Here is a 27,361-nt window from a genome sequence, read left to right as displayed (position 1 = left end):
GCAGCTGCACAGCACAGCAAAACAGAAACCAAAATCAATCACTTTCCGCTGGTCCTTTATGACAGGAAATTGAACACTTCTACTGTAACATAAGTTCCACCCCTCACAGCAACTTATTCTTCACATATAATGTCCTTAGGTTAAATATGGGAAGGAATATTTAAATCTTTTATTCTGGATTTTATATTATTTAAATATTGAGACAGTATGATGGAAAACATAGAGAAAAATCTTTAAGAAGACCCCCCCAAGACTTCACCTCTACCTTCAATGTCCCACTCACTGAGCATTTACAATTTTTCCTATTCAGCCACCTGCAATCTCCTCCTCATGGCAAAAGTGCCTGTTCTGCTTGGCCGGAAACATCCCTTCCCACGTGGGGAGCCTGATCAGTGGATTCCTTCCCATTGGTATCTTGGCGATTTTTTCTGAGAAGGGACATTAACCAACTGTACAGTCCCTAGTGCAGAACTTTTATTTGAGCTACTGGGGACTAATTCTCTTATACCCACGGGGAGCCTGAGAATGGGATTAAAAAAGCAGACCAATGAGGACAGAAAAAAACCTATTCTGGTGACACTGTTTGAGCCCTGATCAAACCGAATCTGTACGCTTAGAACTTGTCTCAACATTCCAATGACAAACTTCAAAACTGAAAGTCTTGCTGCTACTGCTAGACCTCTGGCTACTTTTCTTGAGGACCTCTGTCCAGGGTGTCTTCTAATCCTCCTGGCTCTTTTGGGAGCCTCTGTGCCTTTGTATATGCTAATTCCCCTAGCTGGAATGCATTTCTTTTCTTATGTTTTTGATGGCCAACTGACTTGGCTCCAATGACATTTATTTCTTTTTGTGTGTGTGAAACCATCCTTCTCTTGAGCTTCCATAGTACTTTATATATACTTCTGTATTAACATTTATTACATTCTTTATTGTATGGGTGTCTTCCTAAAGAAATATTTTTTTAATTCCTCTTTCTACCCTCAGTATTTATATGCTTTCATGTACATGTTAGGTACATAACAGGCTTCCCTGGTGGCTCATATGGTAAAGAATCTGCCTGCAATGCAGGAGTCCTGGGTTTGATCCCTGGGTCAGGAAGATACCCTGGAGAAGGGGACAGCAACCCACTCCAGTATTCTTGCCTGGAGAATTCCATGGACAGAGGAGCCTGGCAGGCTACAGTTCATTGGGTCACAAAGACCCGAATGAACAACTAACACCTACTTATTTAGGTACATGATAATTGTTGATTGTTTGATGGAAAGTATCTGATATCACATTTGGTAGATTCTCTATCTCCTAAGGCATCATGGCTTACTGATGACTATCTGGAAAGAAGGTAAAGTGGCTAAGCCATCAGGAATCAGGAAAAAATAAGCCTTTGACTTGACCATGACCAGCTCTGTGATGGTTAAATCAAATCACCTTTTCTGCCAGGGCTCCTGTTTCCTTCTCTATAAACTGAGGGAGCCCAACCTAATGACTTCTAAAAATTCCTGACATTTTCCAAATCCTACCTCTATAAAAGATCGAACACTATTATTAAAGTATCACTTTTAACCAGTCTAAACCACTGAAGTAATCTGATATTCAAATGAATGAAGTTGTCATTCTTTCAGTTTGCTCATACAAACATGTACTTTCTTTCAGTTCAGTTCAGTTCAGTTGCTCAGTTGTGTCCGACTCTTTGTGACCCCATGAATCGCAGCATGCCAGGCCTCCCTTTCCATCACCAACTCCCAGAGTTCACTCAAACTCACGTCCATCGAGTTGGTGATGCCATCCAGCCATCTCATCCTCTGTCGTCCCCTTCTTCTCCTGCCCCCAATCCCTCTCAGCATCAGGGTCTTTTCCAATGAGTCAACTCTTTGCATGAAGTGGCCAAAGTATTGGAGTTTCAGCTTTAGCATCAGTCCTTCCGAAGAAATCCCAGGACTGATCTCCTTTAGGATGAATTTTAGGCAGGGACTATTTCCAAAGACACAGTTAAGAGCTTCTTTTCAACTGTCAATTCGTCAAATGACACCAAGGCTCCAGTGAGCAGTGGCTATTTCTGATGTTAAGTTGGTCACTGTATCACAGACAAAGTCAGCCCTCTCTGTCTTCATGCTGCTTAATTCTAAGAAAGTTCCAATTTAAAACTTAGTAACAAAATAATCTTTTTTTTCTGATTTACAGGCTAAATATATATGGTATATAAAAACAGACACGTTATAGACAATCTAAAGAAGAAATTTAGAATTACTTGAACTTTCAACTTCAGAGATACCTGCTGTCAAATACATTTATCAGGGTAACTTCTCAGCATTTATATACATATATAGCTATGCATATACTGTTAAAAAGATCAGATAATGTATCTACTCTATTATATCCTTTCCCTCTCTCTTCTCTAAATTTTATCAGACTTCTTTCCCAATAAATACAGATTTACATTATCATATTTAGTAGATGACATTTATGTTAAACAGTAACAACTGCAACCTGGGCAACAACAACAATTATATCAAAGTCATTTACTCAAGTTGCTACTAAAATTTATGCTCTCCTTTTAACAATACTGGGATAAGTATCCTTACACCTAAATTGTTTGAAAGTGAAAGTCGCTCAGTCGTGTCCGACTCTTTGCAAACCCATGGACTATACAGTCCATAGAATTCTTCAGGCCAGAATACTGGAGCAGATAGCCTTTCCTTTCTCCAGGGGATCTTCCCAACCAAGGGATTGAACCCAGTTCTCCCACACTGCAGGTGGATTCTTTACCAGCTGAAACACCAGGGAAGCCCAAGAATAGTGGAGTGGGTAGCCTATCCCTTCTCCAGTGGATCTTCCCGACCCAGGAATCAACCAGGGTCTTCTGCGGGTGGATTCTTTACCAACTGAGCTACCAGGGAAGCCCCTAAATTTTTCAAATAGCTATTAAATTGTTTCCTTCCCAGAATGGAGATTGTTGGGACTGGCTTCTAAAAGTTGTATTTTTTACTAGCTTTTCTCCAGAATAGTTCAATCAGCTCAAATTTATAACAATAGTAACCAAGTTTCTATACACTCAGAAACACAAGAAAAGCATGAACATATTTTAATTTCTTTGTCAGCCATATGTATTTTTGCCTTTTAAACACTTATAAAAAAATCTTTCTTTAAAATCCATCTGACAGTTTATACATTGCATTTTATGAATGGTGCTTTCTAGCTGGATGATTATTCTCTTCTGGTTTGTGTTTTCTGACCTTTTCTACAGTGAACAGGTATACTTAAATTTACAAAGTATTTCTTTTCTTTAAAGAGCTATGAACAGGTCATCTTGTTAAAATGAAACTTTATATAGTGCTATGCAACATGTCTTCTTGTATTAAAAAAAAAAACCAAACAACTGTAATGACAAGTATAAGCTCCGATTTGAGAAACAATCTTTAGCTTTCCCTTATATATACACAGAGAAAAAAATTCCTCACAGAGACCTGGGGCCAAACAGTCAAAAAGACAGTATCTATTGTATTTTCTTATTCCTTTCTCCCCTCTCATTCTTATCTCAAATCTAGTTCACAATGACAACCTAAGGGCCCTCAGCTCTGTGGCCCTGTCAGGTTCCTGCAGTTGCCAGTGCGAAGGGCTCTGGAGGGACAGGATGAGAGAGGCAGAAAAGACTGCTGCTGGACTTAGCATGCAACTCTCTCTTCAGAATTTAAGTCCAACTATTGTGGCCTTTCAGGGCTAGAGAAGCTCAAGTTCACAAAATACCAGTTTAGCCTCGACTCTTAAGAGAGACTTACACAACTTCCTGGCTGTAATAATTGCCAAAAAATGTAACATTTTCTAGACCTTTTACTAGAAAAATGTAATTGTATCAGATCAATAAAATGCTACTGTTATGAACTGTCAAGATTTGAAAATAAATTTTTATTAAAGATGACTTTTTTCCACTCTCAGAGTACTTGTAGAGTATTTTAATAAAAAATAAAAAACCGGCCTCAATTTTATAGAATACCAAGTTACCAAACTAAAATTCAACTTTAAATAAATAAAAATGTTGAATCCTGACCATCACATGAATTTTTATGGCCTTATATCCCTATTTTTCAAAGTTACCCTCAATTAGATTTCATCATTTTCAGTTCTTGGAAGACACAGTTGTAAATACTTAAACTCACATAAAATAATCTAGGTATTTGAAGTATTAAATATACAGCTATAATCTAGATCTGAACATATCATTAGAGCATTCATGTCAATCACCATTTTCTCAACTGATCAGCAAGTAACCATTTTTGACATGAGCAACTAATGAACAACTTCTTATAAGAGTCATCAGTCTACATTTTCTGATTTACTTCACCAAAAAGGACACAAACAACATAAGGAATAAACTAGACAACTTACAACCTCACAAGAAAAGAAAACGAAACACTGAATCAGGACCCCAGAGTCATGAACATTTCTGATCTGTGTACTTAACGATATTCTTGTAAACACATACAGAAACAATGCAGCTGTACAGTTAGAGTGGGTGTATATGTAATTCAGAAGTGGTTTTTCTTTCAGGCAGAAAATACCAAACACAGAACAATGACACAACAAAGATGTCCATGTGCTAATCCCCAAACGTGTGAATATGTTAGGATACATGGCAGAAAGTGAAGAGGAACTAAAAAGCCTCTTGATGAAAGTAAAAGAGGAGAGTGAAAAAGTTGGCTTAAAGCTCAACATTCAGAAAATGAAGATCATGGCATTCGGTCTCATCACTTCATGGGAAATAGATGGGGAAACAGCAGAAACAGTGGCTGACTTTGTTTTTTGGGCTCCAAAATCACTGCAGATGGTGACTGCAGCCATGAAATTAAAAGACGCTTACTCCTTGGAAGAAAAGTTCTGACCAACCTAGATAGCATATTCAAAAGCAGAGACATTACTTTGCCGACTAAGGTCCATCTAGTGAAGGCTATGGTTTTTCCAGTGGTCATGTATGGATGTGAGAGTTGGACCGTGAAGAAGGCTGAGCGCCGAAGAATTGATGCCTTTGAACTGTGGTGTTGGAGAAGACTCTTGAGGGTCCCTTAGACTGCAAGGAGATCCAACCAGTCCATTCTGAAGGAGATCAACCCTGGGATTTCTTTGGAAGGAATGATGCTAAAGCTGAAGCTCCAGTACTTTAGCCACCTCATGCGAAGAGCTGACTCATTGGAAAAGACTTTGATGCTGGGAGGGATTGGGGGCAGGAGAAGAAGGGGATGACCGAGAATGAGATGGCTGGATGGCATCACGGACTCGATGGACATAAGTCTGAGTGAACTCTAGGAGTTAGTGATGGACAGGGAGGCCTGGCGTGCTGCGATTCATGGGGTCGCAAAGAGTCAGACACGACTGAGCGACTGAACTGAACTGAACTGAACAAGGCAAAGGGAATTAAGGTCGCTGATTGAGTTAAGGCTGCCAGTCAGATTACCTTAATTAAGCAAGCTAGAGAGTGTCACCTAGATTATGCAACAAGTGGGCCCAATGTAATTATAGGATCCTTAAAAGTGGAAGAGGAAGGTCACAGAGAGAGATGCAAGGTTGCTGGCTTTGAAGATGCAATAAAATGGGATTGGAAGCTGAGGACTACAGGTGGTTTCCAGAAACTGGAAAAAGCAAGGAAATGAACTTTCCCCTAGAACCTCCACAAAGACAGGCAGTGCTGCTGTCCCTTTGACTTTAGCTCAGTGAAACACCTACAGGACTGTGAGATAATAAATCTGTGCTTTTTTAAGCCACTCAATTTGTGGTCATTTTTAACGACAGCAATAGAAAACTAACACAAGAACCTACTAAGTACCAGACATAATGCCAGGCACTATGGTGACGAAAAAACATGTGCGCCAGAGGGATGCTATGGACTGAACTGTGTCCCCCCTTATAAATTCATATGTAGAAGCCCTATAGTGTATATATAGTGAAGTCGCTCAGTCATATCCCACTCTTTGCGACCCCATGGACTGTAGCCTACCAGGCTCCTCTGTCTAAGGGATTTTCCAGGCAATAGTCCTGGAGTGGATTGCCATTTCCTTCTCCAGGGGTCTTCCCAACCCAGGAATTGAACCCGGGTCTCCCGCATTGTAGACAGACACTTTACCGTCTACTGGAGACTGGACCTTTGGGAAGTAACTGGATTTAGATGAGGGGTCATGAGGTTGGGGGCCTTCCCTGATGGTTCAGCGGTAAAGGATTCACCTGTCAATGCAGGAGATTCAGGTTCAATCGTTGGGTAGGGAAAATCCCCTGGAGAAGGAACTGGCAACCCACTCCAGTATTCTTTTCTGGGAAATCCCATGTACAGAGGAGCTAGGCAGGCTACAGTCCATGGGGCTGCAAAAGAGTCAAACACGACGGAACGACTAAATGACAACGTGAGACTGGGGCCCTCATGGTGGGATTGGTGCTCCTGTAAGCTTAAGGAGGGACCAGAGAGCTTGTCTTCTCTTTTTCTCTGCCATGAGAGGGAGGAGGAAGATGTAACTGTCTGCAAGCCAGAAAGAGAGGTCTCACTAGAACCCAACCATGCTGGCACTCTGATTTTGGATTCCAGCCTTCAGAACTGTGAGAAAATAAGCCTTGGTTGTTTAAGTCACCAGTTTATGGCATTTTGTTATGGCAGCCCAAGCTAAGACAAGCTGGGAAAGATGGAGCACAGGAGGAGAAGGTGGCAACAGAGGACAAGATGGTTCAGACAGCATCACCGACTCAATGGACGTGAGTTTGAGCAAGCTCCGGGAGACAGTGAAGGACAGGGAAGCCCGGCATGCTGCAGTCCATGGGATCACAAAGAGTCTGACACGACTTCATGACTGAACAACAAAAAGCTAAGACAGATTTGCCAATCAAATATTGGAAAATTAAAATCAGGGCCAGAAAATAAACCTTAGTAACTTCATCATTATTCAGATGATGGCAAACTCAATGGCCAGGAAATGACTCTGCTATTTCATACTGGAAAACGATAGTCTATAAGAGACAACTGGAAAAAGTTCAATTTGATTATTCATCAAAATAGTGGCAGTATTAATCATGGGGGAAAAGAAGTCAGCTAGACTAATCTCTTTTACTGCAGTCCCAGCAACTGGTTTAATTTTGTCTATGAAGATAAAAAAAATCTAACAGAAGCTCCCTTTCTGTTCTTATTTCCACTGATGGTCACAACACTGTTTAGCTAAAGGCAGTGGATAGAGGTCTTTCACTAGAACTGGATTATGAAATTTTTTTTGCACATCCCAAACACTGTTGACACAGTCTGCTAGGAGAACAATTTAGCAAATCTAAGAAAATTAAATACATGCCTTTGCATGCTCACCCTCTGCAAGAATGTCTGTAGTAGTAAAAATATGGAAACAATCTAAATGTCCATCATTAGGGAACTGCTTAAATAAATTACAGAACACCCATACAACCCAACACTATGTATGCTTAAGAGAGAAAAGGGTAGCCTTCTATTTCTGATATGGACAGATGTCTAAGTCTTCTGAAGTGAATAAAAGCTAACAGTGAGGCCAAATGTTCATAGTCTCGTATTTTTTAAAAAAACAAACAAAAAAACTGTGTGTTTCCAAATGCACAGAAACTTTAGGGAAGAATACACAAATAATTCTAGTTGTTTCCAGAAGAGAGACTATGGGTAGTCATGAAATTCTAACTTTTCATTTTATAACAAACTAAATAGCGCGAAAAACTTTCAATTATCATATATTTTATAGTCTTTAGTTCAATTTAAAACTAAAAAATTTTAAAGAAAATTTTTAATATTCATGAGTATTTGTTTTACAAATAAAATTATAGAAGTATTTTTCTTCATGTTAGTAGCAACGTTTAGCGCTGTAGGAAAGAGAAGAGGGTTTAGAATCTGATCTGAGCTTGAGTTCACACTCTGCCACTTCCTACCTGCATGGCCTCAGGCAAATAATTTAACCACATTCTTTCTAAAATTTTTTAATAAAAGATCAGTACCACATTTTCCTGAGTCTGTATGATGATAAAATGAGATAATGAATATGAAAACATTTGGTAAAGGGTTCAGTGAATTATAGACATTAAATGGTTTTTATTACAATGAAAGTTACCTGGTGATATCCTAAATTAAGAGTCACTTCCATGTATGACTATATAAAATGCAAACTCTATTAAGGCAGGGACTTTATCTTCCTCACAGCTGCATTTCAATTTCCTAACACAAAAAGCATCCAAGCATGTATTGAATGAGTGACCCAAGTGTGCCAAGAGCAGTGATGGACACACGAAAAGCACTCGGCAAATACTTGCTCCCATAAAAACTTCCCTGACTCCACCTGACCACTGCTGTCATGTACTACTCTCTTAGGTTCTATCTAAAGATTAACTACCCATCTCAATTCCCCACCAAACAATCAGACTGAAGGTGGAAAGGCTTGACCTGGGGATAGAGCCTCTTGCCAGTCACCTGATTTTAACTGAAATAACTAAGTTCCTCAGAGAGAAAATGAAGGCTGAAAACGTTAGTAAATAAATAAGTGAGTTCTTTTCAAGTTAGACTCATGAAATAGTTACTACTGACTAAACAAGCACGGGAAGCACAACAGTGTGAATTCCAAATAGTATGTCTTGAAAGCAAAATATAAAGTGACTTACCTACATTTATACAATATTCAATTAACTTAAGTAATGCTGCAGGGGCTTCCCCAGTGGCTCAGGGCACAGTAAAGAATCTGCCTGCAATGCAGGAGACCCGGGGTTGACCCCTGAGCTGGGAAGATCCTCTGGAGGAGGAAATGGCAGCCCAGTTCAGTATTCTTGCCTGAAAAATCCATGGACAGAGTAGCTTGGCAGGCTACATTTCACAGAGCTGCAAGAACCTGGACACGACTGAGCAAGTATGCACACACACAAATGTCACAATCTCAAATACGAGCTCGAGTGTACCATAAGGTTGGAGAAGTAAGAGATCCAAAATAGCCAAGAGGAGAGTAGATTATCTGAGGCACCATTTTACAATTCTGGGTTAGACATTCCATGTGCTTAAAAAATTCTTAGGCTGTCCAGACCTCGCACTGGTAATGGGGAGAATGAGTGAATTCGCTTGCCTCCTTTAAAGTAAATGCACCTCCCTCCTCCAGACTATTAAAGCAATGGTGGCCCTTCAGTGTGCCCATATGAGATGCGGGAGCTAATACAGGAGTAATCACTGCTTGCACACACAGACATGCCTACACTCGCTTTCACTTCTTCAGTGTTTCCTGAGTGTGCATCATGTGTCAGCGCACTGTTTTAAGCACAGGGTTACTTCACTGAATAAAGCTGTTGCCTTCACAGAGCTTATTATGTTCTTGTAGAGAGACATGCAATAAAGTGTCTGTTACAATATAGTGCCAGCGATAAATACCATGAAGAAACATACAGAAGACAGAGTGAGGAAAGAGATGCTGTTTTAGACAGTCTGGTCAGAAATGGGGGACATGAGAACAGAGGCCTGAAAGAAGAGAAAGGGTGAGCCATGTTGATGTCTGCAGAAAAGTGTTTCACGTAGAGGAAGGAGCAAAGGCAAAGGTCTTGGTCAACCCAAAACAAGTGGACTTGGTACTCTGAAAACCAGCGGAAGGCCAATATGACCGAACACGGCACACGAGGAAAGTAGCATCGGGGCAGAGAGGTGGCCAAGAGCCAGGTCCCAGATCCTGCAGGGCCTACAGGTTCTGGTGAAAACTAGGTTTTAGTGTTTAAGCGTTTAAGTGACGGGAAACCACTGAAGGTTTTCTGAGACTCTTTGCTTCCCTTCCTCCAAGACTCCTCAAGGAGTGGCATGACCAAAACTTTTGCTTTTTAAAAGATCACTTTGGTTACGCTGGGGAGAACAGACTCTATGCAGCAAACAGAGAAACAAGCAGACCTATTAGGCGGTTATTGCAGAGGTTCAGGAGAAGACGATCGTCTGGACTAGGCTTGGGAAAGTAGAGGTGGAATGACCCGGCAGGATTCAGAATGCATTTCGGAAGTTGACAGGTTGCCGATAGACTGGGTACGAGATGTGAGAGGAAAGAGTTAAGGACAATACCAAGATTTGGGGGCATGAACCATCTGGTAACAGGTGTGGTGGGGCGGGAAATCCAGAGTTCAATTTAGCACAGGATACACGCATGGTGTCTATTCGACAGTCAGGTGGAGAGGCTGAGTAGGCAGCTGGCTGCACGAACTGGAGTTCAGGGTGAGACTGCAGATAGGGTCCAGGGACTGCAGATACAACACTGTATGCCATGAGATGGCATCAGATCATCTGGTGGGCACAAGCACAGAGGGAAGAAATGGGGCACTCCAATATTTAAGACTAACAAACCAAAAAGGTTTAAATATTTAAAACTAACAAACCAAATTCAGCAGAAAAGAATGAGAGCTTGTGGCAGGGATTTAGAAGGAAAACCAGGAATATACATTCTGAAAGTCACGTAAAAATAATAGTTTGATGAAGTCTGAGGATAACTGCTGGGCTGCTAAGAGGTTCAGAAAGATGCCTCTGAACTGAGCATTGAATGTGGCAATATGGAAGGCCCTGGGAATTTTGACAAGAGTGGTGCGGATGAAGGACTGATCGGAATGGGTTTAAAAGAGACTTGTGTGACGAGGAAGGGAGTCTGGAAGCGGACAAGTCTGCTGGCAGAGGGATTCCCCTTGCTTTTGCCCCCGTGGAGCACAGCTGAGATGCAGGCCCTGCCCACACCCAGCTCCCTACACCGCGGAGTGCAAAGCTGTTCTAATTTTTGACCTGACTTGCTGGCAAGTCCTCTTATTGCTGGCTGTCAGAGAGCCTTCTGTTCATTTCCACCAGCGCTGCTTTTCAACTGCAACAACTGCTGAACCCCACGGCTGATCTAATCCGTCCTCAACAGTGCAGCTGCCAGCTCCCTTCTACTTCACCTCAGCCCTTTCCGATGCTTTTTCTGCTTTTCTTGTTTATCAGTTTCCTGTCGCTTCTTCCTACTTTTAATGACTGAGCAAGTGCTGACCTTTCAGATATGTCAGCAATGAGTGGATGACTTCTCTTGCATACACAGCCTGACCACCACAGAGAGGCATGAGCAATCTCTGAAATTATGGATCTCACCTGTGTACAACAGGTCTCTGACGGCCTCGGGGCTGGTGCACGGATGGGTTACTTGGAGATTTCAAGATCTCCTGAGGCTTCCTTTAGGCTAGTCCCCAGCTGATTTCCACACTAGTTAGTACTGTAAGGCTTCATTCACATAAAGGTAAATTTCTAAAAAGTGGGAACCACTTCTCATGCTTCCTTACATCATCCATTCAACAGATACCACTGCAGCCTCTGTGATGACACAGTGTGAGAGATACTGGAGCTGCAGAGAAGAATATAGCTACTCCCTTCATGGAGCATACAGTAGTCTAGTAGGACACTGACAAAAGTAAACGTGGAAAAGTGCAAAAGACACAACATGGCCGGGCAAATGCTCTCACAGGGGAATGCAGGATGCTCTGAAAACACCTTGAGAGAACAGCTTATTCCAATCTGCACATCAGAGAGGCGTCCCTGACAAACTGATGTTTAAGTTGTGACGAGTGTGAGTTAGGCGGACTGAGACATTTGCGGGGAAGACCAGGTACAAAGGCCCAGAAGTAAGTGAGAGCAGAGCATATTTGGGGATACTGACAAAAACCTTAAGTATGGCAAAGTGTGTTATGTGTGTTCCTTCGGAAGTGAGAGTGGGGCCCTCAAGGATGAGCAGAGACAGGCTAGAGCGAAGGGAAGGCCAAAACTCAAGACATGTTAACGAACCTCAACCATATTCTGGGGTATGTACTCATCTGTTTTAAAGGTGTTTTTTCTTGGGGAGTAATAATAAGTAGAGGTAGGAGGGCTTCATTCTGTGACTTTATATACTCCCATAACGTCGGGCATTTATTTTTACAATACCACACATCAATTTTGTAACTCGAATTTTTAAACAAAAAAACAAAGAAGGTTTTAAAAGATTATTCTAATTGTATTGTGGAGAAAATGGACTGGAAGCACGACAGGACTAGAAGCAGAGAGAGCAGTTAGGAAGTTACAGCAATTAATGAGGCAGTGAGAATTAGAGCAATGGCAGTGGCTACGGAAAGAAACAGGATATAATTAGAAAGTAAAACTGAAAAATGCTGGTAAGGAGGAGGGAGAAACGGGAAAGGACAACTAGACAAATACTACCTGTTTGTCTGATGGTAGCAGTGGTCGCGGCAGATGGCGAACGCGGTGTCTTTCTTTAAGTTTGGGGAAACAGAGCATCACACAGGGGTAGGTGTAAAACAGTTTAGATTTGGTAAAGAAGTTTGAAGTGCACAGAGGACGTTCAACATGGAGTTAACACAGAAGTCTTGAACTTATAACTCTGGAGAAGAAAATCTGAGTTGTAGAAAGAAAGGCAGATATTCCCAGCATATGTATGGTAACTGAAGTACTGGGAAAGGATGAGATTGCCCAGGTATATGCAAAGAGTAAAAGAGAAACTTGCAAAAAAAGGCAAAGGAAGAGCAAGATCTAAAACTGAATTTCTCATAATGTTCGGTGACCCATCTGCACCATAACCTCCTGAGAAGTTTGATTAAAATGTAAAGATCTTGGCTTCACCATCAACCTACTGAATCAGACACTCTCAGTAACCTGGGAATCAGCATCCTAAGCAGGCACCTTGGATTATTTCTGTGCATAGTCAAGTTTGAAAGCCAGGATCTAGAAGATAAGCAGAGGTGGAAGAGCCCCCTGTCCCCCAAAAAATGGTTCAAGAAGGAGGGGTGCTCTGCTCACCACCTAGGAAAAAATGAGAATTGTAGCCAATGGAAAAGCTTCAAAGCACTGTGGGGTGGTGAAAGAAGGAAGCTGTCAATAAATATTTGTTCAATAAATTATTGGGAGAAGTACTTAAAGCTATGACCAATCTAGACAGCATATTAAAAGGCAGAGACATTACTTTGCCAACAAAAGTCTGCCTAGCCAAAGCTATGGTTTTTCCAGTAGTCATGTATGGATGTGAGAGTTGGACTACAAATGAAGCTGAGCGCTGAAGAACTGATGCTTTTGAACTGTGGTGCTGGAGAAGACTCTTGAGAGCCCCTTGGACTGCAACGAGATCTAACCAGTCAATCCTAAAGGAAATGAGTCCTGAATATTCATTGGAAGGATCGATGCTGAAGCTCCAATACTTTGGCCACCTGATGGGAAGAACTGACTCACTGTAAAAGATCCTGATGCTGGGAAAGAATGAAGGTGGGAGGAGAAGGGGATGACAGAGGATGAGATGGTTGGATGGCTTCACCGACTAGATGGACATGAGTTTAAGTAAGCTCCGGGAGTTGGTGATGGACAGGGAAGCCTGGTGTGCTTCAGTCCACGGAGTCGCAAACAGTTGGACATGACTAAGCGACTGAACTGAACTTAAAGCTATAATTTATCTGCATATTTCCAAGCTATAACTACTCTCCCGTATAAACACAGTTAACACCTGTGCAATTTACAAGAAGAAAAATAATAGTGGGAAATAGCTTTAAAAAATGCATTGTGTAAGAAACGCTTTGATGTCAACATTGAGGATAAATTCCAAAGATTTGGCAGGTGCCTGGCTAGTTAGTAACTAACTAGCATGACCTCTAGGTCCAAGTAAATCCCTGAAGTGTAAAAACACAGAAACGGTGCTCTGCACCAAAAAGATGGGTTCTGTTTTGAAAAGCATTGAAATGAAGTTGTTAGCTCCACAGTACAATACGGATGCTTTCTCCCAGATTAACCAAATCACTTAACATGAGACCAAAATTAAACCACTCCTTCACTTACAAGCTAGTAAAGATCAGTAAATAAAGATTTAGCCAGTTTGTCCAACTAAATATAATAGCTCTTCCTTAGGGTATATTATAGTTGCTGAAATAGTTGCTCATCAACTGTTCTTTGCCAAGTTTGCTAGGCTTCAGGGCATTTTGTAGGAAGCCTTATTTGTTCTGAGCAGTTAAAATGATCTGAACTCTGAAGACATCCCCTTGATAAGAGGCAGAATGATTAAGTGACCCCAAATTAACTCACATCTATTTAGGAACCTTCTCCATCCACCCACCCCCAATTCGAAGTTATCATAAAACATTCTGCAAAGGTAAAGCAGACTGGAAAAGAGAAGACATTTTCTTCATTTGGTTTTATTTTTCTTTACATTCCTTCCTTTGTAGGTGTTACAACGGTCAAGAAAAACCAAACCACTTCAAACTGCATAAATTGCTCACTTGCACGCTACCACAAATAAATACATCTTTACTTCTTGCTACCACTAAATACCATTCATTAGTGTCTTCAGGTGACTTTCTCTCCTAGGAGTTGTACCATATATTCTTTAAGAATGTTTTCCAAATCTAAAATGCCAAGGGTTGATACTCTAAATTTTTAAGTTTGTAGAATTCCATTTACGAAAACACTATCAGAGGTAATAAATCCTGTGCTAGAAGTTCAAATTCTTGATTCAGTAAGTCCACAACTAACTGGTAACATTTCAAAAATTGATCTGTAAGCTGCTGATTTGGAAAATAAAGCAAAAACTTTTCCAAAGAAGTGATATGACAAGGTGCATGCATGTGTGTGTGCATTCAGTTGTGTCCGACTCATTGCAACCCCATGGACAGTAGCCTGCCAGGCTCCTCTGTCCATCGAATTTTCCAGACAAGAATACTGGAATAGATTGCCACTTTCTACTCCAGGGGATCTTCGTGACCCAAGGGTCAAACCCTAGAGGTTCTCAGGCTAATTCACAAAAGCTTATTTCACCTTCAATGCTGGTGAATTGCTAGACACTTTAGATTAAAAAAGAAAATAGGGTTGTCTCCATACTAGTAATTAAGCAAAAAGAATTGTCAAAATGAAACAAACAAAAATTTATCTTGAAGTCATACAAAAGATCCACTGCCCTGATTACACTGGAGATCCTCCTAGTAACTAGATTATAAAATCTCACACCTCAAGCCCATAGATCACAAGTTAAGGACTCCTACTTAAAAAAAGTGAGAGAATCTTACTAATTTTCAGGTGCAGGGACATTAGGAGTTCAGAAGTATGCCAAAGCCTGGAGCCTGGAGAAAAGCTGAGGTGGGGAGGAGTGCCTTTCCTTAGAAGTCCTCTGACTACAGGGGGAAATGGACTTAGTACTAGAGCATTTGCTTCACATCCCAGCTCCAGTAACTCCCTGGACAACGGAGTTCAGTGGCTCAGTAAACACAGAGCCTAAAAACATGGACGGTGTGCTTCCTAGACAGAGTGGGGACTGTGGAAAGGAACAATTCCCTGAGTTGCCATGCCAAGGACTAGACACCTGCTGCTACCAGAAGCGGTCCCAGCTTTGAGTGTTAGGAAGTCTAATGTTCGCTTCCTGGCCCTGACTGAAAGACTCATTTCAACCCCTCTACAGATCCAGGCCTTCCAATATATATGGCAGGTTTACAACTCTGCAACTTAGGGGTGTCTATCTTTATCATCTAAGGCTTGAAACAGAAAAGCCAAAATAAATGTTATCTTCTTCTGGGACATACTGCTTACTGTACTTAAAACTTTAACTGTAATGGTGGAAAATGTTCCTATCTAAGTCTGTATTTTGGGCAGTTTAGATTTTTAATTCATAAGCACTTCACATTCACTCTGAAAACAATGACCTATTATACCTAATTTGGATAGGTTTAAATATTGGGTGAAGAGTTTCAAAAGGTATTTGCAAAGGTCTGCTATTTCAGTTTGTCCTTACCCCTTTCCCTAACTTTAAAAATGAAATCATGGAGCTCCCTGGTGGCCTTGTGCTTAAGATTTGGGGCTTTCATACAGGGGTTCAATCCCTAGTCAGGGAACTGAGATCCAGGAAGCTGCGTGGCACAGCCAGAATAAACAAATAAAAATGAAATCATACCACTGCTCTCAGCTAATACAACCAAAAACAAATAGAAAGGAGTTTGGCGTTTCCGGTAAGACATAAGATATATACTAAATTAGTTGTGTTTCTGAAAGTATGAATAGATCTGACAAAGTGAAAGTTTGCTCAGTCGTGTCCCAACTCTTTGTGACCCCATGGACTAGTCCATGGAATTCTCCAGGCCTGAATACTGGAGCGGGTAGCTGTTCCCTTCTGCACGGGATCTTCCCAAACCAGGGATCGAACCAAGGTCTTCCGCATCTGCAATATATGCAAATTCATGTACTAAAGAAATCTTTCAGTTCTTTGATAAATATATCTAAATGTGATAATCTAAATCTAAATTAAGGTTTTGATTCTCCTGCATTCAAATTATTGCCAGAAAAGACAGCATGGGTAATGCACGCATAACTATCAGAGTGGAACTCAGAGGCTGGCCCTGATGCTCAACTCTCACTTTATTTACATGCGCTTTCTCCTCAGATTAAATCCAACTTCCCAGAAAAGACAGCACTGGTAATGCACGCATAACTATCAGAGTGGAACTCAGGGGCCGACCCTGATGCTCAACTCTCACTTTAGTTACATGCGCTTTCTTCTCAGATTAAATCCAACTTTCCTTCGCTTGGAGAAGGCAATGGCACCCCACTCCAGTACTCTTGCCTGGAAAATCCCATGGATGGAGGAGCCTGGTGGGCTGTAGTCCATGGGGTCGCTAAGAGTCGGACACGACTAAGCGACTTCACTTCACTTCCCCTTCCCTAGCCTCTTACTGTTACACTGTAGTCACCCACTTTACTTCTGGTATAAAATTTTGCAGTTGCCTGAACTTAACATTGTAATGTTATTTAGCAAAGTACTGGACAATTCACTGAAGAGGATCACTAAAAAAAGATGTAGTAAAGAAATCTTGCTTTCCTAACTTTAAGCCTAACTACACATTATAGGGGTGACTTGGAAGAGACCCATATGATTCTGTAGATTTGCCCCTTTCTCAAGCAAGTTTCTAGTAACTTCCACCCTTCCCCACCAAAACCCGACGTGCAAAAAGAAAGGCCGTATTGAAGAAACAAAAACCGAATCAGATTCAACTTTCCCACTGCAATGTTCAGCATATATTACATTTCTACCAGCTTTCACTTTTCAGATATGCCAGTTTCTCAGCTGAACAGCAAGACATCAAAATGGGAAGGAGAAGTCAGGTGTCAGGGGTAATAAATAGCTGTGGCCAAAAACAACACTGCAAAAGAGCCAATAGGAGAGAGTTCCCCCAAAAGCAGCAGGAGTGACTTAATTCCACATCCCCCTCCACCAGGGCCTCAGGGAAATCCTTTATTGGGAGACAGGACAGAAGCAACCAGGACTTGCAGAAAAAATTTCCAATCTTCTGTTAGAAATGAATTTGTAAGTGTTGTCTAGGGTGTCTGAAACACACATATGTATTTTAAATCTCACTTGGTATGGCCATGAAAAGGAAATTTTTTTCTAATGCCATAACTTGGGTATAGAGAAACTGCCACCCAGTATAAAGAAGTCAGCCTTTTCTCAGATATACACTGAAAGCCACTCACCGAAACCAACAATGACTTTTAAACTGCTTTATTCATTCATTATATTTAAGACAAAATTTGCCATCACACGGTGGCTCTAAATGTGAACTTCAGTTTACCCAAACGCAAGTCTGGCATTGTGCTCCTATCACCAAGCATTACATACAACCCGCGACTTTTACAGGACAATGGTTAATACATTTCGGACCAGCGGACCAAATGAAATTGCATGGGGCACGCACATCACTCTGTAAATGTTCCCTGGACTTTACAGGACTGCGCTCAAGTGCTGGTACATTAAATGTACCGAGTTTCTGCAGCAGAATACACACTCATGCATTCTTCAAGCAGCATTCACAAAATACAGGCCATCAGAAAGTTACGTAAGAAAAGCAGCCTTTCCTCTGAGTAATTCATTCAGCCTTCTAAGAAATCACATATCCTCCTTGCGGGGCCGGGTCAAAGGTACTAGGTAAAGAAACTGGGCAAAGAACACTAGGAAACCAGGGCAGTTTACGGCTGAAAAGATGCAGGCAACGCCACCAGAGGCATCCTCAGGCATTCCTTTGCAAACAGTGTGCGTGCGGTTTGTAATAAGCCCCTGCTGACCCGGGTAACGGTCCCAGCTGAAAGCACCCGAGCCTGACACGAACGCCAGCATGTGGGAGAGGAGACGGGGGAAGAAGCATTAGCTGACACACTGCCTGGGGGGCCGAAGCTGTCACCTCCTTGGGACTCGCGCACAGCCGGGCGCTGCCACCTGCTTTCTACTTCCTCGGGGAGGGCTGGTGACGCGTGGGCCCGAGAGGCACCAGGGAAGAAATAATGAATCCGGTTTCTAAAGCCAGAGCGCCAGAAAAGGTCCCCAGGGCCCGATCCCCTCACCGCTGGGCGACTCTCCCCGAGCGGCGCGCGACCCCAGGGGTGGAAGGAAGCCTGAGAACTTGCAGACGGCAGAGGCCAGAGTCAGTCCACTAGCGGGGAATGGATGGGTCAGAGCGCGGGGGTCGCCCGAACCCCGACACCAGGACCGTGAGAAGGTAAGCTGGTGGCGGAGCCGCGCGGAGCCTAATACCCAGGGGCCGGGCCGGTCTGGGGAATCTTTCCCCCCCGGGCGAGGGCAGGCGGAGAGGGGCACCCTGGCCGCTACCTGCTGCTGGATCTTCCCGTCCTCCGTGACGACCCAGTGCGTGGTGGCGAAGGCCCCTCGAGCTGCTACACTCAGCAAGGCGGAGAGGCTGAGGAACCAGCCTGGACTAGAGCACGGCGGCAGCTCGCACCGGCCGCGGACCCCTACTGCCACCGCCATCTTGCCCCCCCAGCCCGGCGACTCGCACCGGAAGCGGAAGTGAGCCCTTGCCGTTCGCCATCTTGGGGAGGTCGACGCTGGAGGAGGAGGAGCCGAGGTGGTGCCGCCGGCTGACAAGCGGCTTCCTCCGCCTCTGTTTGGGCGACGCGGAAGCGATGCCTTAGGCCCTGTCCGTGTTTGGCTTCAGGTCGGAGACCGCTTTTTCGCTTTTTTGTTATTGTTTTCTTGTGGTGCGCGATACGATCTTGTAGCGTGGGAACCAGAGGGAGAGAAAAGTAGTGTTCCAGTTGGAGCCTCAACAAAAATGAGAGGACTCAGAGCATATATGTATTACTACTTTCAAAAAAAGATTATTTTTATTTGTTTCGAATGGTTGGGAAATAAAAGGTATGCTTTTGAAACACCTAAGGGAAGGGATAGGTTCTCTTTTATTCTGAAAATTTCACAATAGGGGGAGCTTCACAATTGGGAGGATTGTTAGTCTAGGACAGCGCTGTCCAGTAGAGACGTAAAAACATAACGCGAGCCGTGAGCCACAACATCATTTTTTTTTTTAAAAGATGGAGATAACCAACATCTTATTTAACCGACTATATGCAGTATATTATTAGTTCATTGTGAAATCTATAGAAACTACTGAACTATTTATTTTTGTATCTTGTCTTTGAAATCGGTATGTGTTTTATATCTATCAGTTCAGTTCAGTCGCTCAGTCTTTTCCGACTTTGCGACCCCATGGACTGCAGCACGTCAGGCCTCCCGGTGCATCACCAACTCCAGCAGTTTACCCAAACTCATGTACATTAAGTTGGTGATGCCATCCAACCATCTCATCCTCTGTCGTCCCCCTCTCCTCCTGCCCTCAATCTTTCCCAGCATCAGGGTCTTTTCAAATGAGTCAGCTCTTCACATCAGGTGGCCAAAGTATTGGAGTTTCATCTTCAACATCAGTCCTTCCAATGAACACCCGGGACTGATCTCCTTTAGGATGGACTGGTTGGATCTCCTTGCAGTCCAAGGGACTCTCAAGAGTCTTCTCTAACACCACAGTTCAAAAGCATCAATTCTTCTGTGCTCAGCTTTCTTTACAGTCCAACTCTCACATCCATACATGACCACTGGAAAAACCATAGCCTTGACTAGACAGACCTTTGTTGATAAAGTATTGTCTTTGCTTTTTAATATGCTGTCTAGGTTGGTCATGACTTTCCTTCCAAGGAGTAAACGTCTTTAAATTTCATGGCTGCAGTCACCACCTGCAGTGATTTTGGAGCCCCCCCAAATAAAGTCAGCCACTGTTTCCACTGTTTCCCCGTCTGTTTGCCATGAAGTGATGGACCAGATGCCATGATCTTAGTTTTCTGAATGACACCTATCAGCTCATCTAAATTCGGACTGGCCAGATTTGGGGAGCTTAATAGCTCCACGTGTCTAGTGGCTACCTTACTGAACATCATGGGTGTAGATCTGGAGACTGGCAGCACTGGCATCACCTGGGAGCTTATTAAAAAAGCACATTCTTGGCTCTTATCTATGTCTCCAGCAGGTTTTCCCCTTTAACATGAACCTCACATGACTGGTATGTACATAAAAGTTTGAGAAGCACTTCCTTCTGGTGAACCAACCTGTGGGCCAAGCGGACTACCCTGATTCCAGTATTCTTGCCTGGAGAATCTCATGTGGACAGAGGAATCTGGCGGGCTACACTCTATGGGGTCGCAAAGAGTCAGACACGATTTAGTGACTGAACAACAACAAGGATCATTGGGGAGCCTGTCGCAGGTTCTGACTGCCAAGTCCCACTCCTCTAGTCCTACTGAACTATGTTTTGAGCGTCACAGTAACCCTTAAAAGTGCTTTTGCTCGTCTTATTCCCTGCCTTTAGAAACAAGATGAGCAAAAAGCATCTTTCCTTGCTTTTTAAAAAAAAATAAAATATATATATATATATATATATGTATATATATAATTTAAGGTACAGCTTAAATCCTGGATTGTAGAAAAAAATCCGTCAACTGCTATTTGCTTCCTCTGAATTCTGTAACACGAATGTGACAATATCAGGTTTCTTTATGATACTACTTTGTACATTTTGAACAGCTAAACTCTCGAGTAGTTCTTCCTTCAACCAGCTAGAATGGAAGTATCTGAGGGCAGTATAAGAAATGTGTTTTTATTTTTATCTTCCATAAAGCTTGATACTTAAGTGGTTAGTTTATTTCATTTTTATACTCCCCAAAAGGTAGCTTTCCCATTTTATGTGAATAAAGCAATGAAAAATTCTAACTCAAATAAAACTGTTGCTGCCAATTTTTGACATCCAAATAGATCACTTGTGTGCATGCTCAGTTGCTCCAGACTGGTATGTACATAAAAGTCTGAGAAGCCCTTCCTTGGGACCGACTCTTGGGACCCCATGAACTGTAGCCCACCAGGCTCCCCTGTCCGTGGGACTCTCTAAGCAAGAATACTAGAGTGGGTTGCCATGCCTTCCTCCAGGGGATCTTCCCAACGCAGGGACTGAACCCTCCTCTTATATGTCTCCTGCATTGGCAGGTGGATTCTTTACTACTAGCGCCACCTGGGAAGCCCAGATCACTTGCTACCTGTCTTTTTATTCTAAGACTTGATATTTCTTTTTACATTTTAAGCACATATTTGTTCTTTATGGTTAGATAAAACCTTTGGAAATATAAGATGGTAGTTATCAAAATTGCTAATAATCTGTGAATTGTGATTCAATTCTTAGTTGAACAAATGATAGGAAAGCTCATAACTGTATGTAATTTGGCTTTTCAACATAAAATATTTTAGCAAATATGCCCTTTATCACGATCATAAATTATAGACTTTTTAAGTTGAGACTTGGACAGTGGTAAAATGATCTTGCTGGATTATTCATTTCCTCCCTGGGGCCACTTTATCTGAATGTTGCAAAGGATCTGTACTTTTTTATTTCTTAGAGAAAATACTTAAGCTATAAATATGCCTGAGAGAGTTATTATAACACCCTGGTTTAAATTCTGCTGATTATCTTTTGCTTCATGGTGAACCAACGTAAATCTTTGTGGCATAAATTTTAAGCTTTAGACCATGATTTATTATATTTCATAGGTTTTTTGGCTGGACTCAGCTGGTAGTTCTGCTCCTCCTGCTGTTAGTTGGGGGTCACTCATGAGGCTGCATTCAGCTGGGACCTCGGCTGGGGCTGGAATGTTCCCAAATGCTTCCACTCATGTCTAGTGCTCACCTGGAATAACTGAAATGGCTAGGGTTGTCCGGGCCTCTGTCTCTCAGTCCCAGTAGTTACAGAGATTTCTTACATGGGGGCTCAAGGCTCCCAAAGAGTGAAGGTAGAAGCTCCTTGAGGGCCAGGCCCAGAACTGGCAAAGGGTCACTTCTGCATTCTATTGATCAAAGAAGGTAACAAGGCTAGCCCAGATTTAAGGGGAAATGGAAATAGACTCATCTTGATAAGTGAAGCAGCATGTTTGGTTAGGAATAGAAGGAACTATTGGCAGCCTGCTACTGCTGCTGCTAAGTCGCTTGTCGTGTCTGACTCTGAGACCCCATAGACGGCAGCCCACCAGGCTCCCCCCGTCCTTGGGATTCTCCAGGCAAGAATACTGGAGTGGGTTGCCATTTCCTTCTCCAGTACATGAAAGTGAAAAATGAAAGTGAAGTTGCTCAGTTGTGTCCGACTCTTTTGCGATTCCATGGACTGCAGCCTACTACGTGTAGTTAATTCCTTTAGTGATTTTGAATTGGTGCGGGTTGAAAGGGTGAATTTCTGTACTAGGAAGGGAGGCTAGTCACAGAGGAAGGGCTATATAGGTATATCTCCCAACAGCTGTATGCAAAGTGAAGAGGAGTTTCAACAGGGGGACAGAGGATACCTAAGTAGTAATTTCACTAGAAATTATGAAATACAGTAATTTCATTTAGAAATAGTCAGGGAGTCTGAAGCATGAGGACTACTTTGGATGAGACCAAGTGTCAAATCAGCTCCGGATTCTAACTCACAGTGACACCAGGGCTGCTCTGAGCATATCGTGATGGTCAGCCTCGAAAGAATTTTCCTGACACAAACATAAAAAGTCGCACAGAAAATCCCCAAATGCCGAAAAGACAGCATATGGAATAGGAGAAAATATTTGCAAATGATGTGACAATGATGGGACAGACAAGGGCTTAATTTCCAAAATATATAAACAACCCATACAAACAAAACAACAAAAAAACAAACAACCCAATCAAAAAATGGGCAGACAACCTTAACGGACATTTCTCCACAGAAGACACATGGATGGCCAGTGGGCAAGTGAAAAGATGCTCTACATCATTAATTATCAGAAAAATGCAAATCAGAACTACAGTGGGGTACCACCTCACACCAACAGAATGGCTGCCATTAAAATGCCTACAAACAACAAATGCTGGAGAGGGTATGGAGAAAAGGGAACCCTCCTACACTGTTGGTGGGAATAATAGTTGGTACAGCCACTAGGGAAAACAGTATGGGGTTCAGATAACTAAAAACAGGACTTTTTTAATGCTATGATCTAGCAATCCCTCTCCTGGGAATATACCTGGACAAAACTATAATTAAAAAGATACACGCCTCCCCACCCCATGGCAGCACTGTTCACAATAGCCAAAACCTGGCAACAACCTAAATGTCCGTCAACATATGAATGGATAAAGAAGATGTGGTATAGATATACAGTGGAATACTACTCAGCCATGAAGAGAACAAAACGGTGCCATCTGCAGTAGTAACATGGATGCAACTAGAGATTATCATACCAAGTGTAGTTGTCAGTAGGAGATAAATACCATACAATATTACTTACATATGGAATCTAAAATATGGCACAAAAGAGCTTATATGCAAAACAGAAACAGAGACACAGAGAACAGACTTGTAGTTGCCAGAGGGGTGGCAGGGAGGGAGAGGGATGGACTGAGAGTTTGGGGTTGGTAGATGCAAACTATTACATTCAGAATGGATAAACAGTAAGGTCCTAATATATAGCACAGAGAGCTATTCTCAATATCCTGTGGTAAACCATAATGGAAAAGAATATAAAAAAGAGTGTGTATATATATATATATATATATATAACTGAGTCACTTTGCTGTATAGCAGAGATAGGCACAACATTGTAAATCAACTACAATTTAAAATAAAGAATTTTCTTGATACAGACTTACCAGCCATTAATTTATCCAAATCCTTGCAGCTGTTAATACATTTGGGAATGAGAGTTTCTGTGGAGTGATTGTATTGTGACTGTCCAGTCTCTAAGTAACTAAAGGTCATATCCACCCCCGCCCCCAGTTTTTACTCCCTCACATACACCCAACTTTCAGTGTCCTGATTTTATGATTGAATCTGGGCTTCCCTGGCAGCTCAGCTGGTAAAGAACCCACCTGTAATGCAGGAGGCCCAGGTTCGATTCCTGGGTTGGGAAGGTCCCCTGGAGAAGGGATAGGCTACCCACTCCAGTATTCTTGGGCTTCTCTTGTGGCTCAGCTGGTAAAGAATCCGCCTGCAATGAGGGAGACCTGGGTTCAATCCCTGGGTTGGGAAGATCCCCTGGAAGAGGGCATAGCAACCCACTTCAGTATTCTTGCCTGGAGAATCCATGGAAAGAAGAGCCTGGCGGGCTATATAGTTTCAGTCCAGTTCCAGTTCAGTCAGTTTTGTCTGACTCTTTGCGACCCCATGAACCACAGCACACCAGGCCTCCCTGTCCATCACCAACTCCCAGAGTCCACCCAAACCCATGTCCATTGAGTCGGTGATGCCATCCAACCATCTCATCCTCTGTCGTCCCCTTCTCCTCCTGCCCTCAGTCTTTCCCAGCATCAGGGTCTTTACAAATGAGTCAGCTCTTCACATCAGGTGGCCAAAGTATTGGAGTTTCATCTTCAACATCAGTCCTACCAGTGAACACCCGGGACTGATCTCCTTTAGGATGGACTGGTTGGATCTCCTTGCAGTCCAAGGGACTCTCAAGAGTCTTCTCCAACACCACAGTTCAAAAGCATCAATTCTTTGGCGCTCAGCTTTCTTTATAGACCAACTCTCACATCCATACACGACCACTGGAAAAACCATAGCCTTGACTAGACGGACCTTTGTTGACAAAGTAATGTCTTTGCTTTTTAATATGCTGTCTAGGTTGGTCATAACTTTCCTGCCAAGGAGTAAGCGTCTTTTAATTTCATGGCTGCAATTACCATCTGCAGTGATTTTGGAGCCCAGAAAAATAAAGTCAGCCACTGTTTCCCCCATCTATTTGCCATGAAGTGATGGGACCAGATGCCATGATCTTCGTTTTCTGAATGTTGAGCTCTAAGCCAACGTTTTCACTCTCCTCTTTCACTTTCATCAAGAGGCTCTTTAGTTCCTCTTCACTTTATGCTGTAAGGGTGGTGTCATCTGCCTATCTGAGCTTATTGATATTTCTCCCGGAAATCTTGATTCCAGCTTGTGCTTCCTCCAGCCCAGCATTTCTCCTGATGTACTCTGCATGTAAGTTAAATAAGCAGGGTGATAATATACAGCCTTGACGTACTCCTTTTCCTATTTGGAACCAGTCTGTTTTCATGGGGTTGCAAAGAGTTGGATACAACTGAACGACTAAGCACATGATTAAATTCAAGTGAATTCTATTAAAACCATTTAGTGAGTTTGTGTCTTTTGATCTTATCCATCACTATAGCAGCATACTAAGTTTTAGTTGTTTCTTCTAGAAATACCATTCCCTCTTTTATTTGCTTTTCTTGGTTCCAATTCTACTTAACATTATTTCTTGAACACAGATTGGAACTGTATGTAGTAGTCTATCTTGGCTTTGTCTCATCTTATTTCAGTTATCATCTATGTTGAACAGAATTTTACTTGATTTTATTTGTGGCTATATTAAACATACAACTTCTAGGAATAAATCTAGAGTTTCTTAGGATTTTGATAGATTTCATTTATCTAAGTTTTAGCTTCCATCACACTTGCTATAATTAAATCCCACTTGCTGTTTTCTACACATCAGAACAGAAAATGGGGAGGAAGGATAGTGAGCTGAGGGAGCACTCAGGTGGCCCTGTACCCAGCTTAGGCAGAAAGGCTTCCCATGGGGAGTGAAATCTAGTCTGACCTGAAAAAGGAATGTTAGCCTGGTGAGTGTAGAAGGGAGAATCAGGGAACAAAGATTTTCCAGACAGAGGTGCCTGCCCAGTATCAGAAAGAGCCCCTTGAGTTACTGAAAGTAGTTCACCACAGATGAGTTTAGGGATTCTGGGATTATGAAGCTAAGCACTGGTATTCTTAAGGCCAGGTGTTCTGCATGTTTTATTGCCTCTATTTCAAATGCCTTTCCTTGAAATCTCCACTAGGCTGGCTCCAAATCATCATCTAGGACTCCGCTCAAATGAATGCCACTAACTTTTTCTAACCATTTCTATGCTAGCTTTTAGAGACATTCACCTTAAATGCTTCAGGGTCCTCATGACGCTTCTCTCTGAAATCAGCTTATCAGGCTCTGCATAACAGGATGTAAACTCCATGTGAGTTTGCCTATCTTGTTCACCACTATATCCTCAGCATAAAACACTGCCTTCAAGTTACTACTTACTGAGTGCTTACTACCATTGTTTTCAGTGCTTTCGGTTATCAGTTAACAAAACGCAAAAACCCTAACCTTTGTGCCTTTCTAGCCACATTATATTTTACCAGGGGGAGACACTAAAATACAGTATATTTTAAATTATATAATTTTGTTAGAAGTTGGCAAATGCTCCAGAGCACATAGAGTAGGTAAGTGGATTCTGGAGTCTTGGCAGGGAACAAAGCGGGCGTTGTGGTGTTAAACAGGATTCTTTGAGATGACCTTTTAGGAGTTGAAGCGGTGGAGTTAGGCAGATACGTGACTAGAAGGAACAGCTAGTGGAGACTGCAAGGTAGGCGCGTGTCTTGGCCTAGCCTGCATGAAGCTACTGGGCAGAGCAGTGGAGGATGAGAGTAGCAGCTGAGGTCAGAAATGTTTGATTTTTATTCTAAAATGAGGAAGGAGTCATGGAACATCTTCAAGGAGAAGAGTGGATGTTTCTTTGTTGCTGTGTTTAGAGCAAACTATAGAGTCAAGTGTAATAGCTTGGAAATCAATCAGGAGGCTATCATGAAACTCCAGGCAAGAAAGGATGGACATAGATATTTGGCAGTCCTCAGCACGTAGATGGTATCAGAGCCATAGGAATGGATGTGATCACTAAGCAAATTTAGGTAGCTTGTACTGATCCCTCCTTGGTGCTTTTTAACAAAGGCTGGAAAATCTTTTTAATAAAGGAAATCTTTTTAATCAAGTCTAGTAGTCAAATCAAGAAGTTACATACTGAGGGAAGAAATTATTCCATTATGTCTGTCAAGTGTCTGATGTTTTGCTTTGATAGAAAGAACCCAATTCTTTTTTCAGAAGGTTATTAGCTTCTAAAAATAAATCCAAAAGGCTGAAGATTAAAGATAACTGGCAATACTGAATTTGAATGAAGAGCAGTATTTTGTCCATCTTTGTATTTTCATGGTC

At 42.2% G+C, this 27,361-nt stretch overlaps 1 protein-coding gene across 6 annotated transcripts in view; it reads right to left on the bottom strand.

Moving 5' to 3' along the window:
- The window catches only part of TTC17 (tetratricopeptide repeat domain 17), a 124,385-nt gene extending 105,612 nt beyond the window's left edge, over window positions 1-18,773 (bottom strand). For all 6 annotated transcript variants that reach the window (XM_068988337.1, XM_068988338.1, XM_068988340.1 and 3 more), the window contains exon 1: window positions 18,615-18,773. In XM_068988337.1, coding sequence (XP_068844438.1) covers window positions 18,615-18,773 — 159 coding nt within the window. The remainder of the gene's footprint in view (window positions 1-18,614) is intronic.
- Between the last annotated feature and the right edge of the window lie 8,588 nt (window positions 18,774-27,361).

Source organism: Capricornis sumatraensis, chromosome 16 (genome assembly GCF_032405125.1).
Source record: "Capricornis sumatraensis isolate serow.1 chromosome 16, serow.2, whole genome shotgun sequence".
In the NCBI taxonomy this organism is placed as follows: domain Eukaryota; kingdom Metazoa; phylum Chordata; class Mammalia; order Artiodactyla; family Bovidae; genus Capricornis; species Capricornis sumatraensis.
This window is presented reverse-complemented; position numbering and strand designations above follow the sequence as displayed.